The 17,008-nt window shown below is 42.5% G+C and overlaps 1 protein-coding gene across 1 annotated transcript in view; it reads left to right on the plus strand.

Annotated features, from left to right (window-relative positions):
• Positions 1–17,008, plus strand: part of JADE2 (jade family PHD finger 2) — a 242,988-nt gene that overhangs the window by 115,594 nt on the left and 110,386 nt on the right. The window contains 1 exon segment of the mRNA XM_015429477.1: positions 13,169–13,338. Within this exon segment, the coding sequence (XP_015284963.1) occupies positions 13,169–13,338 (170 nt within the window).

Consider the following 17,008-nt stretch of genomic DNA (forward strand, 5'->3'; position numbering starts at 1 on the left):
AGACCAAAGCAGCATACATCATTCTCCTCCCCCCTTTGGATCTGCACAACAACCTTGTGAGGTAGGTTAGGCTGAAAGTCTGTGACTGGTCCAAAATCACCCACTCAACTTCCACAGCAAGAACCTGGGTCTGGCAGACCTTGCTCTGAAGTGCTAATTGCTATGCCTAGGGAAGCCAACCTCCAGGTGGAGCCTGAAGATCACTGGGTATCACAACTGAACTCCAGACAACAGATCTCCCCCCCACGGAGAAAATAACTGCTTTGGAGGGTGGGCTATATGGCATTCTATTCAGCTGAGGCCTCTCCCCTCCCCAAACTCTGTGTTCCTTAGACTCCATCACAGAATATCCAGGAATTTCCCAACCTGGAGCTGGCAACCCTAGTCAGGATGGGCCCAATGAGTTCCCCACAAAGGCCTGGAAAGGGCTTCCTTCCTTTGCCTTTTTACTGACAGAACTAAGCTTGGTTGCCTAGCAATAGCCACTGAGGGAAAAGTTAGTCCTACAGGAGCCAAGAAGGAGCAGTGTCTTCATTAGGAGCCGTTTTGGCAGTTTTTTACTGTGAGAGAAGACTGTTCAGGCTGGCAGTGGACGGGGGAGAGGAGCAGACTAAGCACCCAGCCAATGGCACGCAAGTAGTTTTGAGTGGCAGTTGATGGGCCAATGGCTGATGGAGCGCAATGCACAGCCAGTGAGAGAGCTGGAAATGGCCAATACATAAGGGAATTATATATATAGGATGTTTTTAAATTGCCAGTTCAGGGTGCTCTACAAGCTCCACTTTGTTCTCAGAAAAGTCACATTAAGGTGAATTCCAGGGACTGTAATTTAGTAATGTACTAGTGACTAACAGCATGACCTTTGTTGGTTACTGAACTGCTATGACATGTCGGGGTCAAGGATGGTCTGCAGATGGCAGTTTGCCACCAGTGCTGTGGGGTTTTGAGGGGGGGGACATCTGTGTGACTCTGTCCCACTTGCCATGATAGGATGCTACTTTAGCCAGTGTGTTATATATCCTTGTTTTAAACTGAAATAGGCCCTCAGGATTGGGCTTCCAAAATAACAGAATTCTGTCAGCATTTTCTCCTCCATGATTATATTTTTAACACCACTACAGAGCAACATTTGAAATGTAGTTAGCTTATATCCTCAGGTTCTTAGTTGCTTGTAGCCATTATCAACATTAGACAGGTGATTGCTAGACTGGAGGAAGATTTATTTCTCTCTGGTGGAAAATATCTCACCTCTAGCTTCAGCAGTGCTTCATTTCAAATTTCCTTCTACAAAGTGATAGTTTTGGACAGAAACCCTCAGGGATGACATACCCTATTAATCATTCAAGAATTGAGAGCGTATAGCTCCCTGCAAGCTACCAGCACTTTGAACATGAACCTTTAGATATCATGGTAAAGTATCATATGCACTGACAATGTCCATAGGCTTCCCCATCCACCTGTAGTTTGTACACGTATCAGTATCGGAGTCTAAAATTCCAGCAGCTGTCTGTGGTGTGCATGAATCAACCTCGTGGCAATGTTCCTGCTAGCAATTGCCTTTAAATATTACATATATCCTTAAAATACTTTTAAGTTTTCATTTTCTAACAGAACTCTTTGGGTTGTGGCTCTGTATATAGTTTGTGCATTGTTAAAGGAAGGATCAGGATTAACAATTGCATAGAATGAACCTTATACTGAGAATTGTTGTAGAGAAGGACCTTTGCACTTGTTCCTAGGACACCTCTGTAATGCAAAGGATTGTTTCCTCTTTCAAAATCAGAACTGTGGGGCATCCTTGCTTAACTTTAGCATGATCCTTTGTTGGAGGGGAGTGGGAAATAAATGAGACAGAAATCAGGCAATTGCCCCTAAATAAACCTGCAGAAATAGTCGTAGCTGGTTGCCTTTGTACATGGAAAAGCAGCCTTGAATATGCACACAGAATGATCTTTGCACTTTTATGCCATGCTAAAAATAAAGCCTTCTTTTCCACTGAGGTTCAAAGCCCAGTGCTTTCTGCGGATCATCAGTTGGACACATTTCAAACTATCACCTGTTGCAAGCTGACTGTTCTGTAAGCGAGTTATATAAGTAGGATTAATAAAGGCTTAAAGCCTGATCATGCTGTGTAGCTGGATCAGTTCAGACATTCTTAGAGGCAGTGAAAAAGAAGGACATTTATTGTGGCCTGAGCAATTTGCAAAAGAGCACTAAGTTTTGCATTTAAAGTGCTTGTCACATGGCTTAACACAGTTAAGTTAAACTTAAGTTGAAAGTATTGGTGTCTGTAGTTCATCAGTAATCATCACATTTTTAAGACAGTTCTCTTGGGTCTGCTGAGGAGTTGCTTCTTCTGATCCCTTATGAAATCTACCCATCCATTCAGGTCATCTTCAGAGGTCTTGCTTTGGGTGTCATCCATATGGCCATCTGAGGCTAGATAAATGGCAACCCAAGAAAGGGCCTTCTTGGTTGAGGCACCAAACCTTTGGAACTCCCTCCCAGGGAGATTCACCTGTCTCCTTCTGTCATTGTCTTCCTCCAGTGGGTGAGGGCTTTTTTGTTTGTTTTAGTGTTGCCCCACTAACTGTTACTCACTCTCTTCCCTAATTGTGTTGTCTTGTGTATTTTTGTGTTTATATGTTTTATTGAATAATATTGTATCTTTTAAAAGCTGCTTTAATGTCTTGATGTTTTAATGCTGAAATGTTTTAACATTGGCAGTATATATACACACACATATATACGCCATGTATTAAGTGTCTAACTTGTAGATGCTAAAGTAAGTGAAATCTTTGATGTGATAAATTTTGAAAAAGTTGTCTGCAATTATTTTTCCAATTAAAAAGAAATTAATTATTCTTCTGTTTAAAAATACATCTTTAGAGGTATAGCCATAATTTAAAACCTTGTGAATGACAGTCTGAATTAAACCTGTCATGATGTAAAACTGACTTTGGTGGAGAGATGCTTAGAATGCTTATCCCAGATTTTCATAAATTGTGATGGGATTACTTTGTCCTATATTATCTCTTTTTCGGTTAATCTTAAAAAAACTGTCTAAAGACATTTCAATATTGTGTTGCTCTCTTTGATACTAGGGTTGCCAGCTGGCCTGGAGAAAAATGTCCTGCCCCTATAATAAGAGGCTTAATTTGTGGAAATCGGCAGCTGAAGATTTTCATGGCATGCAGGTAAACAACATCCCATAGTAAACTACATCCCACTAAGCCTCTGTTAAAGGGACAGGACATTTTTTTCTCCAGGCCAGCTGGCAACCCTATCTGATACCATGAATGGAGGGGGTTTTTTTGGGGGGAGGGTTAAATCAAAATTTCAGACATACCATCTGGGCAGATTGAGATGCCAACAGTACACATCTGGGAGCCTGCCAACCAAGCATCCATTATAATTTTCTTTTTGTAATGCCTGCAGAACTTTCTATAGGTTATATTTATTATTTCCATCTCAGGATATAGATAGATATTGAAATCATTATATGTTTACCATTCCTTTCTCATACTGTTGCATTAGCCAGAAATGCTTGATCAGCAAACATATTGGTATCTGTAATTTGTGAGACATTATGTACATGAGCTTTTAAGATGCTTTTGAGAAAGTCGATCACCAAATGCTTATGAGTAAACTTTGAAGTCTGTAGATAGAAATACAGATGAGTAGTGCTGTCCTAAATAAGCAGAGCTGCATTATTCTAAGCTTAGAAAGGTGTAACTCTTGAGGATGGCACTGTAGGGAACAGACATCAGTAGTTAGGAATAGATGGACAGTTTTCATGGAGAGGACTAAGCAGTGGGAAGCCACGGTGTTCTTTATTGGGATGAGTGCTGTTGAACTTACTCATAAGCAGTCTGAAGTCAGGGATGACACCAGATGACTCAAGAGGATACACAGAAGTGATGTGTCAAGCCCCCGAAGTGATCTACATGTATTTGGGTCTGATCCAGCAGAGCTGCTTACCTATGTTCTCATGGCATATCTTAGTGAAACCGTTTCCTTCCCTTCTTTGCATGATTTAACCCCTTGGAAAAATAAAAAATGCAGGGAACTGAAAGATCACAAATGTCCCAGATTCAAACTATTTTCTGACGGACATACAGCATGCTGCGCTTTCATTGCTTGTTTTGTCAGCATCCTTGCACATTGGCATTTGTGTCACAATGTGATATTTCAAGGGAGAAATGTGATCTTAGCAAATACCGTGGCAAGCTTTAGCTCCTGAGTGTGCGGAGAGCTGTCAGAGCTGGCACCCCAGCCTGAGAGCTCTTTCTGTGATGGGATATCATTATGAATGACACTGTTGCTGTGTGCATGGCAAGTGTCATGTGTAATGGTGGAAAGCCGCTGGAGAATGGCAGAAAAACTGACAGCAAATGCATCTTCAGCTCATACCCAGGAACTATATGGACAGACACAGACCATTTCCTCTTCCCTATCCTAACTTCTCAGTGTTTGAGGCCAGTCTCTATGAGTGATGTGTGACACCTTTCCTTGCAAAGCATCCCGTGTTCCAGCACCTGCAGCACATACAGAATGTTAGAACTACATGGAACATCACTGAGAAGCAATTGCCTTCTGGAGTGCTTTCCCCATTGTCTGCATGAATGGCCATGAATACCCGAACAGAGCCTTAGCATTCAGAACTCTATAACTAGACTGCCATAAAAGAATTGCTGGCATGTAGCTGGAAATTAATTAATTAAATAAGTATGTGTTTCCATTAGCCTAATGCTCCTGCCACACAGAAGAGGCTGCCTGCTGTGTCTCTGAATGATTATCCATCTTCCCTCCTTCTAATCAGCTTCTGCTTGGGGCAAATATTTCTGTAGCATCAGATGTGATTGGATCATTCCTGGTCTATAAGGCTGCTATGCATGCGACAAACAATGCTTGAAGACCTCTACTGGTTTTTCCTTTCTTTGTGTCTCCTACCTGTTTAGGCAGTTGTGTGCTCATCCCTTTAACCAGTTGGGACACACTTGGCCAGGGTACAATTTAGAGAAAATTATGTGTTTAAATCTCATTTAGATCATGGTCACTAAAGTGCTTAACTGTGCAATCCTAAACAGTTGTACCCTTCTAAGTATATTGAAATCAGTGGGTTTAGAAGGGTGTAACTTTGCTTAGGACTATACTGCAAATCCTGTTGACTGTAATGAGACTTAAGTGTACCTGACTTTCCCAGAACTATGCCCTGAAGATCTAGAATACAATATTAAACATTTCAGATTCTGCAGCCAGAAAATGTCACTTGACAGAAAGGAGTATGAAGATATTTACTTAGTTTGCTTCCCCATACTGTACCCAGATTAGGGAATTTGGGGGTGGGGAGGAACTGTAGGGAGAAAATTCAAATCCCCTAAAACCTTGGGAAGCAGAGATGAAGATGGAACAGGTACTTTTCTCCCTTTCTCACAATACAAGAACTCGTGGGCACTCAATGAAATTGCTGAGCAGTCAGTTTGAACGGATAAAAGGAAGTACTTCTTCACCCAAAGAGTGATTAACACATAGAATTCACAGCCACAGGAGGTGGTGGCGGCTACAAGTATGGACAGCCTCAAGAGGGAATTGGATAAACATATGGAGCAGAGGTCCATCAGTGGCTATTAGCCACAAGGTATAGATAGGAACTCTCAGGCTGGGGCAAGTGATGCTCCATATTCTTGGTGTTTTTTTGGGGGGGGAGCAACAGTGGGAGGGCTTCTAGTGTCCTGGCCTCACTGCTGGACCTCCTGATGGCACCTGTTATTTTTGGCCACTGTGTGACAAGAGTGTTGGCCTGGATGGGCCATGGGCCATTATGAAAGACTGTCCTTTGACTTCTAGAATCATAACTCCTTCCCCAGCCCTAGCCTCATTAGACAGCTCATGTACATTTCTGAGCATTTTCTTTGCAGTCATAGGGGCTAGGAATTTCTTGCTGGTGTAAATGAGTGAGATACTGAATTCTGTACAAGAAAACCAGGTTAGACTGGCTTGACCCTATCAGAGATTATGGCAAATGCACATTTCTTTTTTAAGTAATACATTTTCTGAAAGCTACATGAGGTCTCGGAGTTTCGCCACCTTTTGTAGAAGCCTACCTCTGTCTTGAACAAGCAAATCGGTCCAATTTTATCTTTCATAGGTTAGTAGCAACAGAGTTCCATTGGCTTATTTTCTGTTTCTGGAAGCCCTCAAAAGTAAATGACTTCAATAGCTGCCAAAGCTTGCTTTTTTCTATTTCAGTATCATTTATAAAAATTCCTGGTTATTTTTCCCCCTCTTGAAGTGGTAGTTTGTACATGTGATTTTTCTGAGTGATACCCTGAGCTCTGGGAGAAAGCCTCTAGTGTCATAAGGAAACATTATGAGAAGATTGATGCAAGTGGATTTAGCTGTAGGTAGGGTTATTTGTTTGATTTCAAAATCAAAACATGAGCGAGGTTGCTGTCAACAGCCTTATAGTAGTCTGGCAAGGCAAAAATAAAATAAAGGAATTATATCTGCTGGGGGGGGGATGATTTAATTCTTTGTGACATGAGAAAGAAGTATTTAAGTTGTAAAAAAATGAATAGATCCAAGCACACAAGTTTCTCACTTCATTTGTGCCCAGTGATTTTTCTGCACAATGTGAGGTGAAACGGAAAACCAAGGGTACGATCCAATCTGTGTCCTAGTCTACAGGGCTTGCATAGTAGCACAGCATCTGTCTTTTTGCCATCTTTTGGTCTCTAAAAGACTAATAATAGCAGCATGGGGTGATTAATTGGCAAAACTTTGGACGGTGAAAGGGCAAACCTCATCTCCCTTCTCTAAACTATGGCACCACACAGCTGTAGTTTATCTTGAAAAGATTCTTGGAAGTTCCAGTTGCTGATCTCACAATACATTGTTTTTGCTATGACCCTAAGGAAAGGGAAAGGCTGGGGAAATATGATAAAGGATCATGGAAACAGTGATTTACACTTTAATGTCTGGTTCCGATGGCTGCTAATGTAGCTATTAATGTAGGAATCTTAAAAATAACTACAAATTCATGGCAGGCCAGTCTAATAATGGCTCTTACCTGTAAGAACTACAAATTTAAGCTCCATGTTAATGGCAGAATACCTCCCAAGTACCAGATGATGGAGACAGACAAGAGGGAGGTTAATGCCATTATATCTGGTTTGTGCTTCCCAGAGTCATCTCTCTGTTTACTGTTGGAGTCAGAACATTGAACTAGATGATCATTGGATTTGATCTAACGAGGCTGTACTTAGAGAAGCAAGGAAAAAGAAAATCCTGTGTGCAGTAGTTTTTGTCTGATTTTGGAATAAGTACCTTCCCGGAGTCAAAAGTGGCTGTAACTGACTTCCCGAGCATGAGTATAAAATCTTCCAAGGTAATGTTTGCACAGGACCCTGAAGTTCCACAGGAAAATGAAGTATAAGTCTGTATTTATTTATCATATGGCAGAGTTACCCTCAGGAAGTATATAATAATATAAAATATGTAACCAAGTTGATACAATGGGTATGCAGACAGACTGGGCAATCTCCCTAAATACTAATATCTAGATTTTCAATCCACTCAGTCGCAGCTGGGGAAAGTTCAAAGAGCTCTGTCACATCTCCCTGGAAAGCATGATGCTCGCATTCCTGTGACAGATGGAAAATAGTTTGACAGGCTGTACCACAATCGCATTTGGGTCCTGGTATTTTGCCCCATTTAAACAACAGGTCTATACAACTGCCAAAGCATGTTCGTATTCTATTAGCCATCTTCCATACTTTACATGCCAGCTCAAATCTTGAGGGCCTCTAGATGGTGTTTATCAGGTTATGGATATCGGGTGGAACTGATTGCATCCATGTTCACAACCATTCATTCCCTAGAACGAAATTTTGTGATTGGAGGATTTGCGCAGATCTTATTGCTGGGTGTTGGGATCTTAGTCTGGATAGGCATGTGTCAGCCATGTCTTTGTGGATGGGCAACTCTCTGTTTTCGATGATCTTTCTATATTCACAAAAAAGAGCATCTTGTCTTTGGAGATGCGGGGGAGCAATGTGGCACAATGTGGGTAGCCAATAGGTCAGAGAGGGCTTAATACATCTGCCGATGGCACAAATGTTGCACTATGATTGCTTCCAAATGGAAATTTTGTTTGTTTTAGTTTGGCATCCGGACTGGAGCAGTGGTGTGGCAGATTGGCCCTGCTGACCTGCAAGTACCACTACAGTTGTGCCCCCCCCCCCAAGACATCTTAGGTACCCAGCAACTGTCAAAATCTCCATGCAACACCATGCCACTCTCCCAGCTTGCCTGACCCTTTGAGGGGTTTCCTCGCTCATTTATCATTTGATATGCTGCCATCAGCTGGCTGTTCTACAAATTACCCGCCAAGAGTGCCAGTGCTCCCACCTTCCCCTCCTGCATTGCTGATTTAAGATTTCACCTAGGGCCTGCGTCTCTTGCTACCCAGTGACTGATTACTATGGGGATAGCTCACGGCACTTCCATGCTCCCGAGGAAATAGTGGTTTAGCAACCGACCACCTCCCTTTCCCCGGGGCAAGTGTGTTTGAATGGTGGAGGTCTCTGTGGTATGAGAACAACTACGTGCATTCGAAATAGCAAAAATGTATTAAAAGTAAAAAGTCTACAAACAAGCTTTCTGCATAGCAACAGTTTGATCAAGGAATACAAAAGAAAGCTGTAAACATGCAATTCCCCTGTCTCTCACTATACGCATGCCCTAGTTTATGTTGCTCTAAGGCAGGCTCTTATAGAAAACTTACAGAGTTCTGAAAGTTTTCCATTACCTCAGAGCCTTTGTTAGAACATAAGAGAAGCCAATGTAGGATCAGGCCAATGGCCCATCCAGTCCAACACTCTTGTCACACAGTGGCCAAAAATACCAGGTGCCAGCAGTGAGGCCAGGACACTAGAAGCCCTCCCACTGTTGCCCCCCCCCGCACCAAAAATACAGAGCATCACTTTCCCCAGACCGAGAGTTCCTATCTATACCTTGTGGCTAACAGCTACTGATGGACCTCTGCTCCTTATGTTTATCTAATTCCCCCTTGGAGCTGTCCATGCTTGTAGCCGCCACCACCTCCTGTGGCTGTGAATTCTATGTGTTAATCACTCTGTGGATAAGAACATATGTTCAGACACACACCTCTTTGTCTGCTTGATGTGGAAAATGGTGGCCTCAAGATGGAACTCAGGTGTGAGAGCTTCTTCCTCCAGATGTATTCAGCTAGAACGGATGTGCCAGAATGGACTCCATTCTCTCTGTGAAAGGGATTATATGTGGGATTTTTCCCTTGTGAGTCCAAGAATCATTTCCTGAAATCTCCAGGAAAATACATTGTAGCCCCTTGTACCCTTTAGTCTCTGCGTCCCTTCTAGGTGTCAGATTCCAGTGAAGGTGTGAGCTGACCATTTCATTGTCTCTGGCCTGGATGGCCATTAGAATTTACCAAGTAAGATGGTTGGTACGTGGGTGATACTTGAGAGCAATTGAATTCCCCCTTCCTTGCCTGTCTTCTTCCCAGAAGATAAAACCTTTACAATTGGTAATTAGTGTTATCTTCCTGTTGAAGAGTTGTGGAGGGGGATACTTTACTCCTGTTCCTCATGTGTTCTTGAGAGATTCTTCAAAATTTTAAATTTTCAATCATAGTTATTGTTTTTTAAAAAGGCTTCATATCTTCAAATCTAATTGGGCTGGCAAGTGCAGTCATTAGGTCTCTGTGGCATTCAGATTATTTCTGATTTTAAGTAGTTGTCATTCATAACCATATAATGCTAGAGATGCCATTACAACATCCCAGTAGATCAGAGATTTGTCTCCACTATAGGGTGGTGCCTATGATTAAGCAGATTAAAACAGTGTGCCTCAGAAAGCAGATTTTTGGGGTTCCATTAAAAAGCAGCAAATAATTCCGGTAAAAGACACACTCGTGCTTGTTATTCAGATTTTTCTAGATGACACAACAGCCTTATTCCACCACTGTTTGACAACCAGTTACTTCCAATGGGATAACAAATTCTATGAACAGATGGATGGGGTTGCCATGGGAAGCCCTCTCAGCCCAGTTATAGCAAACTTCTACATGGAACATTTTGAAAAAAAACAGTTTTAGAATCTGCACCCCACAAACTGACAGTCTGGTTCTGGTACGTATATGATACCTTTATCATTTGGAGCCACGGAGAAGTAGAATTGATGGAGTTTTTAGACCATCTCAACAACATCCACCCCAACATACAATTCACCATGGAAAAAGAAGTTGAGGGTAAACTCCCATTTCTAGATATCTTGGTCCTCTGCAAAACTAACCTTCAGTTAGGTCACAAGGTCTACAGAAAACCAACTCACACGGACCGTTATTTACACAAAAACTCCAATCAGCACCCTCAGCAAAAATGAGGCATAATCAAAACATTAGTAGACCATGCAAGACGGATATGTGAACCGCACTTTCTCAATGACGAACTAAATCATCTAAATCACGCACTTCAAGCAAATGGCTACCCCAAGAATGAAATCAGAAGAGCGATTAAACCAAAGGCAAAACAAACAACTGAGTAAAAACAGTCTCCCACAGGGAAAGTGTTTTTGCCATATATCAAAGGAATCACTGATCAGATGGGGAAACTTACGAAAAAACACAACCTACAGACAGTATTCAGACCCACCAGAAAAATACAACAGATGCTACGATAAGCAAAAGACAAAAGAGACTCCCTCACTTCTGCAGAAGTATACCGCATACCATGCAGTTGTGGACAAGTTTACATCGGGACCACACAGCATAGCATTCAGGCAAGAATAAAAGAACATGAAAGACACTGCAGACTTGGCCAACCTGAAAAATCAGCAGTGGCTGAACATATCCTAACTCAAACAGGACACAGTATTTTGTTCCAAGACACTGAAAGGCTGGACAACACTTCCAATTACCATGTCAGATTACACAGGGAAACCACTGAAATTCATAAACATAAACACAATTTCAACAGGAAAGAAGAGAGTTTTAAAATAAATAGGGCATGGTTTCCTGTCCTGAAAAACACAAAAGGCTCTACATCTGACAATAGCACTACAGATAAGATTAGAATTTCAACAGCCTATCCACGTACAAAAGAACCTCCTCAGGAAACAATCCATATTCAAAAGAACCTCCTCAGGAAAGCTCCTCCGTTAGCATGTTCATAGCCTGGGGAACTCCTACAAGATAATGACTCAGCCCTACCCCACCTTCTGGAGTAGATATAAATTACCTGCCTACCATTTTTCTTCTCACTTTGACACAGAGAGTACTCTATCTTTCTGTGTTATACCACTGAGGATGCCAGTCACAGCTACTGGCAAAACGTCAGGTTCTACAATGCCAAGACCACGGCCACACAACCCGGAAAATCTACAGCAACAAATAATTATTTTTATTATTAATTATGTACTCCTAAATGAGGGCAGCCTTTGGCCTTACTGGCTCACATACCAAAATGTTTTGGGCTCTGTCTGATCTCTGTCCAGATCTTACAGAGGTACTTGCAATTACCTAGAAGTAAGTGCTGCAGTTACTCAACTAAAGCCCTTAGGGTTGAGTTTGGGGCAAGGGTGGAGGAGGCTCCTTATTCCTTGCTGCCTGTTTCTTGTTAGCTGATAGAGGATCAGCTTTTTGACTCTGTGAAAGTCTTGCTTTGAGTGAGAGAAAGGGTCTGCACCTCCCACAGTGCGGACACAGTACAAGTGTTTCATTGAAATGAACTGGTCTGCCCTGAGACTGCTTGCCGTGTGAATCACTTAAATAGTGAGATTTTTCAGCAAGGTCAGGGGTGAAATACTCAGAACTTTGACTCACTGCTGAACATTTAAGCTTTCTTGTCACTCAGGAAGTCCTTTTTCTTAATACCACAAGTACTCTGCTGTGTGTTAAGCCTGTACGTAGTCTTTAGTATGTGTACACATTATTCTCCTCACGAAAGAGACTTTTTAAAAAGCATCTGCTGGTTGTCAGGAAGGTCATGGCTGGTTGTTCCCAGGCAGACCATTAATTTTGTGCCATCATTTTTGACAGCACCTCAAAGGTACCTGCCCTTTTAAAGGAATCAGAAGTCAGCACTGTTTTTGAGCTGACCTACGCTGGACTTCCGTAATGAGCAGGTGCTTCAGAATCACTTGTTTTGAAACAGCTTTGCCCATTCTGGCGTAGCCGCCCTGTAGAATGAGAGACGCTGATTCAGTAAGATGATGCCTTCAGTACAGTGGATGCACTCAAGGTACTGAGTCTTTTTGAGCCAGAAATGACTGAAAACTGTAGGCATCTTTTCACTACAAATCTCAACCATTTTAACTGTCACTTTCTCCCATGAAACTTTAGCAACTATAGCTCTGTGGAAGTGTTAAGGGAATCTTTTTAATTGAATTCTTAACGATCTCACAAAATTATGATCCCCTTAGGAGAAATCATGACAGTTAAAACAGCTTATGTTTGTAGTGAAGATAAGCTTAATATTTTTTTTCCTGCTTAAAAATACCTACATAATACTAATAGAATGTAACCTAGGTATTCCTTTACATTTTCGTTTCTTTGAGCACTCAACACACATATATAATTTCAGTGTGCAAATATCCATAACATGTTCCTTCCTCCTTGCATCCCTGATTATTTATGTAATGTATTTATACCCCACCTCTCAGTAGATTGGCTCCAATTAGAATCTGTTATTAAAGACAGTTGCTGAGATGCACAGTTCCATTTTTTCCTATACTACAAAGGAAGTATCACCAAACACTGCCACATCTGTTAGGATCAAACAGAACATTGAGTAGCTGAGACTTGTCAGTTGCTAGAGTTGATGTGTGGGAAGAGATTTTCCCAGATGTTAGTCCTCCACTCAAAAACCCCATCTTCCATCTGCTGGTACCTTCTAATAGCTGGGCCTGTAGGTGATCCTACAGTGATACGCACTTCCCTCTTGGAAAGGCTCCCTAACAATAACAAATTGTGCAGCACAGATAACTTTCCTCAAGAGAACCACAGTAGGTGGCAGCTGTTAATGCCTGGTGGCAACAGAGAAATTGGGAATGCCTGCTGGAGACAGAGAAACTGGGGGTGTCAGTTGGCAGAGATACCCTTATCTTTTCTTGTTTTCTTTTCCAGGATCATTCCTGCGCTAGAGCACTGTTCACCACAGATCTCCCCAAGCAATTTGTCCAGCTCTGACAGCTTCGAAGTCACCAGGACATACTCCCAGCGAGTAAGCCGTTACAATCTGGATGAAATAGACGCTTGCTGGCTAGAACTCTTCAACATGGAACTTAAGGAAATGGGTAGGTGATTGTGTTTCCTTTGTTGCTTGCTTGGGTTGCACACACATAAGCATACGCTATACCTCAAGACTTGATTATTACAATGCGCTCGATGTGGGGCTGCGCTTGAAGACAACAGTGGCAGTGGCAGGTGATTCAAAGTGTTCAAAGCTCAACTGTTGTGTGGAAGTAGCAGCTTTGCACCTGTTGTTCCCATCTTGAAATGTTTTGCACTCACTGTCTGTTTGTGTTCAAGTTGAATTCAGATGGCTTGTTCCCCTCCTGTTTCCTGTGGGAATCCATGAGGCAGCTCCATTTGATCCAGCAGTGTCTATTCTGTGTCCCCTCTCCTGTATACCCATGAGCCTTTCCACTAGTCACTCTTGGGCTTTTATGGTGATGTTGTATATTGTGGAACAGTCTTCCCCAGAATGTTAGGAAGCCACCCACCCTCATGTCCTTCAGGAAGCTGTGCAAGCCTGAGTTGTTGAGATGGGGAATTGGGGTTTGATTAGTAGCAATGATGCTTTGTTTCTCTTTTCGTGGCTTTTGTGTGTCTGTTAGTTGGATATATTGTAATTAGGCCCCTGCCACACGGCAGGGGATAAGTCGCTCAAAGCGCGGCTTTTAAAAGCCGCGCCAAAGTTGAGACGCCGCGGCGGGATCCCACGATCAGATCAGATGCCGGGGAAAAAACACAGTTCAGACGGGGAGCCTGCCGAACTGCGCATGTCGGAGCATGCGCAGTTCGGCTAGGAGCCGGGGATGAGCCAGCGCAAAGACGCGCCGGCGATCCGACGGCCCGGCTTGCGGCGCCTCACGCGGAAGAACAACCCTGGTAGGTGGTTCTTTGTAGTGCGGGTTTTCGGGCGGAAAGGACAGATTGGGGACGGGCAGGCAACGCTTCCCAGATGTTGCCGTGGGATCGCGCCCGTTTGCTCCGCCCCCGATCCGTCCCGCTCCCAGCCCAAAACCCCTAGTGTGAACAGGACCTATAGTATTGATTAATTCAGTGCATCAAAGCCAATACCTATGCTCAGCCATCCTCCAATGTCTGGGGAAGATTGGGCTGAGGCAGATGCCACATTGCACACACAGAGACGGTGTTCATGTCATAACATCATTTCCTTAGAGATGCTTCCTGTATTTCTCCTTTCAATATGAAAAAAATTGCGGGAAATTCCTGTACAGAAGTGCCTCCAGTGTCTTGTTCATCAATACGGATTCCAAAAATTATCATATTGTAGTAAGAATTGCAGTCTAAAAAGTGTAATAGTGCAGAACTAGAGTTATTGCTGAATTGGAATGAAATAAAGGAGAGAGAAAAAGGAATAGAGACATCTTGTAGAGCTACGTTTAATTGATCAGAAACTACTGGCCTTCAAAATGTACAGAATGCTTTTTAACACTGTTTTGGTTTTTCCAGTCCCTGGTTCCTCTTCTTGTACATTCTTGAGAAACTGGGGTAGGGGTTGCTTTAAAAAAGAAAACAACACTGAAAAAAAGAGCACACGAATTTACAACTTCATATGGAAAGGGGAGAAATACTTTTTATATCCTCTAGCTCATTCCTCTGACTGCACAGAATTGCTCTACATTGTACAGTTTTGAGTGCCTTTTTTTATAGGCATTCAGAAATAGCATTTTAACTGTGATTGAATATGTCTCCCAGTAGTAAAATGGTATTCCTGCTTTTTTAATGCTTAAAAAACATCTTTCCTCAGAAAAGTTCTGAGTGGCTGCCTTAAGATGTCATAACCAATGGAAGTCACACTTCAGTGGGGGCACAAACATTGTTGCTGTGCTCTTTGTGCGCTCCTTGCTCCTCCCATTGGCCTTCATGCATGCAGCTGGATGCGCAACTTCTCCGTTTGATCAAGGTCCAATTCAGTGTGATGTCCACACAGTTTGTATGGAGCAAATAAACTCCAATTTACCAAGGCACCTGCACTCAGACATCATAGGGAATTAATGCTTTGAAGTTTAACAACAAGCTCCATGCCCAAAGGGAGGTGGGAGAGGAAAGAGACGAGCAAGCAGTCATCACAAGGAATTGTGCTTGATTTAGAGTTTCATTGCAGCATGTGATGTCCAAATGAAGCCAACGTAAATAAAGTGTATAATTAATTCATCACTCACAAAAGGAAAAAAAGGAACTTTTCTCTTGTCACCACCACATACCTGTGGCAGGCTACTGAGCTCAGGAAAAATATGCTGGGTAAAGAGCTGTCAGCTGATAATGTGATGAACATTTAACTGTGTCGGATGGTTTTATTGGTCGCTGCTGCTGCTTTGTGTGATAATAAAGCAAGTTGGTCTGAGGTAATTTGGATCAAACACAGAGCAACACTCACATAGCGAACCTTATAGGCAGCACAAGACCCTTTCTTCTTTTTCTTAGAAGCTGGACCACCAATCTTCATTTATGGTTTTCTTAAGATTGCATGCCATTTATTGCAATCACTGCACAATGTAAAGCTATTCTAAAAGTGACTAGAAAGAATGGAAGGGCTTGGGGAGTAAAGTCCCCTTTATATATTCATTCATTCATTCATTCTCTCTCTCTCTCTCTCTCTCTCTCTCTCTCTCTCTCTCACACACACACACACACACACACCGCTCTTTCTGTTTCACACTAAGCACCCTATTTCTCTAGCTTTCTAGATAGTACGAACACATCTAAGTATCCCTTTAGCTTAAGTGATATAATGTTCCCTGTATACCTTCATAAGTATGTTTGGGTTCAGGGCTCCCAACGCCAGCACCAGAGGATTCCTGCCCCATTGCTGTGGAAATGGGAGGTGGCCCAACTTCCTGTGCCAGATCAGAAACAGACATTTGTTCTGCTGCTTTAGCAGGTGGGAAGTTTCTTCATACCTCACTAGACTCCCTTGTCAGGATTTTTTTCAATAAGCAAAAAAGTGGCCTGAGTGTGAGGAAGAGAGTGTTTCCTTCTGCTGTCTCATTCCTATGTATTACTGGCTTGGGAATTATGCCCACCTGAGTGCTGAATCGAGCCCATGACCAACACAAGTGGCAATTAAGGAATCATTTGATAAAATGAAGAGGCTGCTAATACAGGTTTAGAAGAAGTACTGAGACACTGAATATGGTGAAAGCAGAGATTGTTAGGGGAATAATTAGCAGTCACAGTAATATCAGGCCTATAGCAACCAGATCAAATACTGGGATGCCCACATGTGCACACATATCACTCAAGAAGAAGGAGACAAGAGGCTAAAAAGGTAGACAGGTGAAGAAGGAGCGTATCTGAGGAGGCTTCAAGCACTGGTATGAGTTTTGGACAGGGGTTTAAAGAATTTGGGCAGCCAATAAATCCACAAGGTAAGGGTGTAAGCACAATTAGAGCACACTGAGCACCCACTGGCAGAGTCCAAAGCAGTGACTAAAGCAGGATTCCAAGTGGAGATTCAGAGGAGAAGAGAAGCAGGTGTGAAGGCACCTACTATGTGTGAACAGGGAGCTTCTGTAGTACCATAAAGGAATGGTACTAGCAGAAATGTACACTTTGGGGTAGGTTCTGGCTTCAGCTACAGGGCGTTAACCTTGAATGAAAACAAAAGTTTTCTCAGGCAAACAGAAAGGAGGAGGGAGGGAAAGAAAATTCCCAGATCCTGGGAATATTTCAAAATAAGGAAGGGGGGGGGGAGTTTGGGGACAGAGAAAATAT

This window comes from Gekko japonicus, unplaced genomic scaffold, assembly GCF_001447785.1.
Source record: "Gekko japonicus isolate JY-2015 unplaced genomic scaffold, Gekko_japonicus_V1.1 scaffold234, whole genome shotgun sequence".
Classification (NCBI taxonomy): domain Eukaryota; kingdom Metazoa; phylum Chordata; class Lepidosauria; order Squamata; family Gekkonidae; genus Gekko; species Gekko japonicus.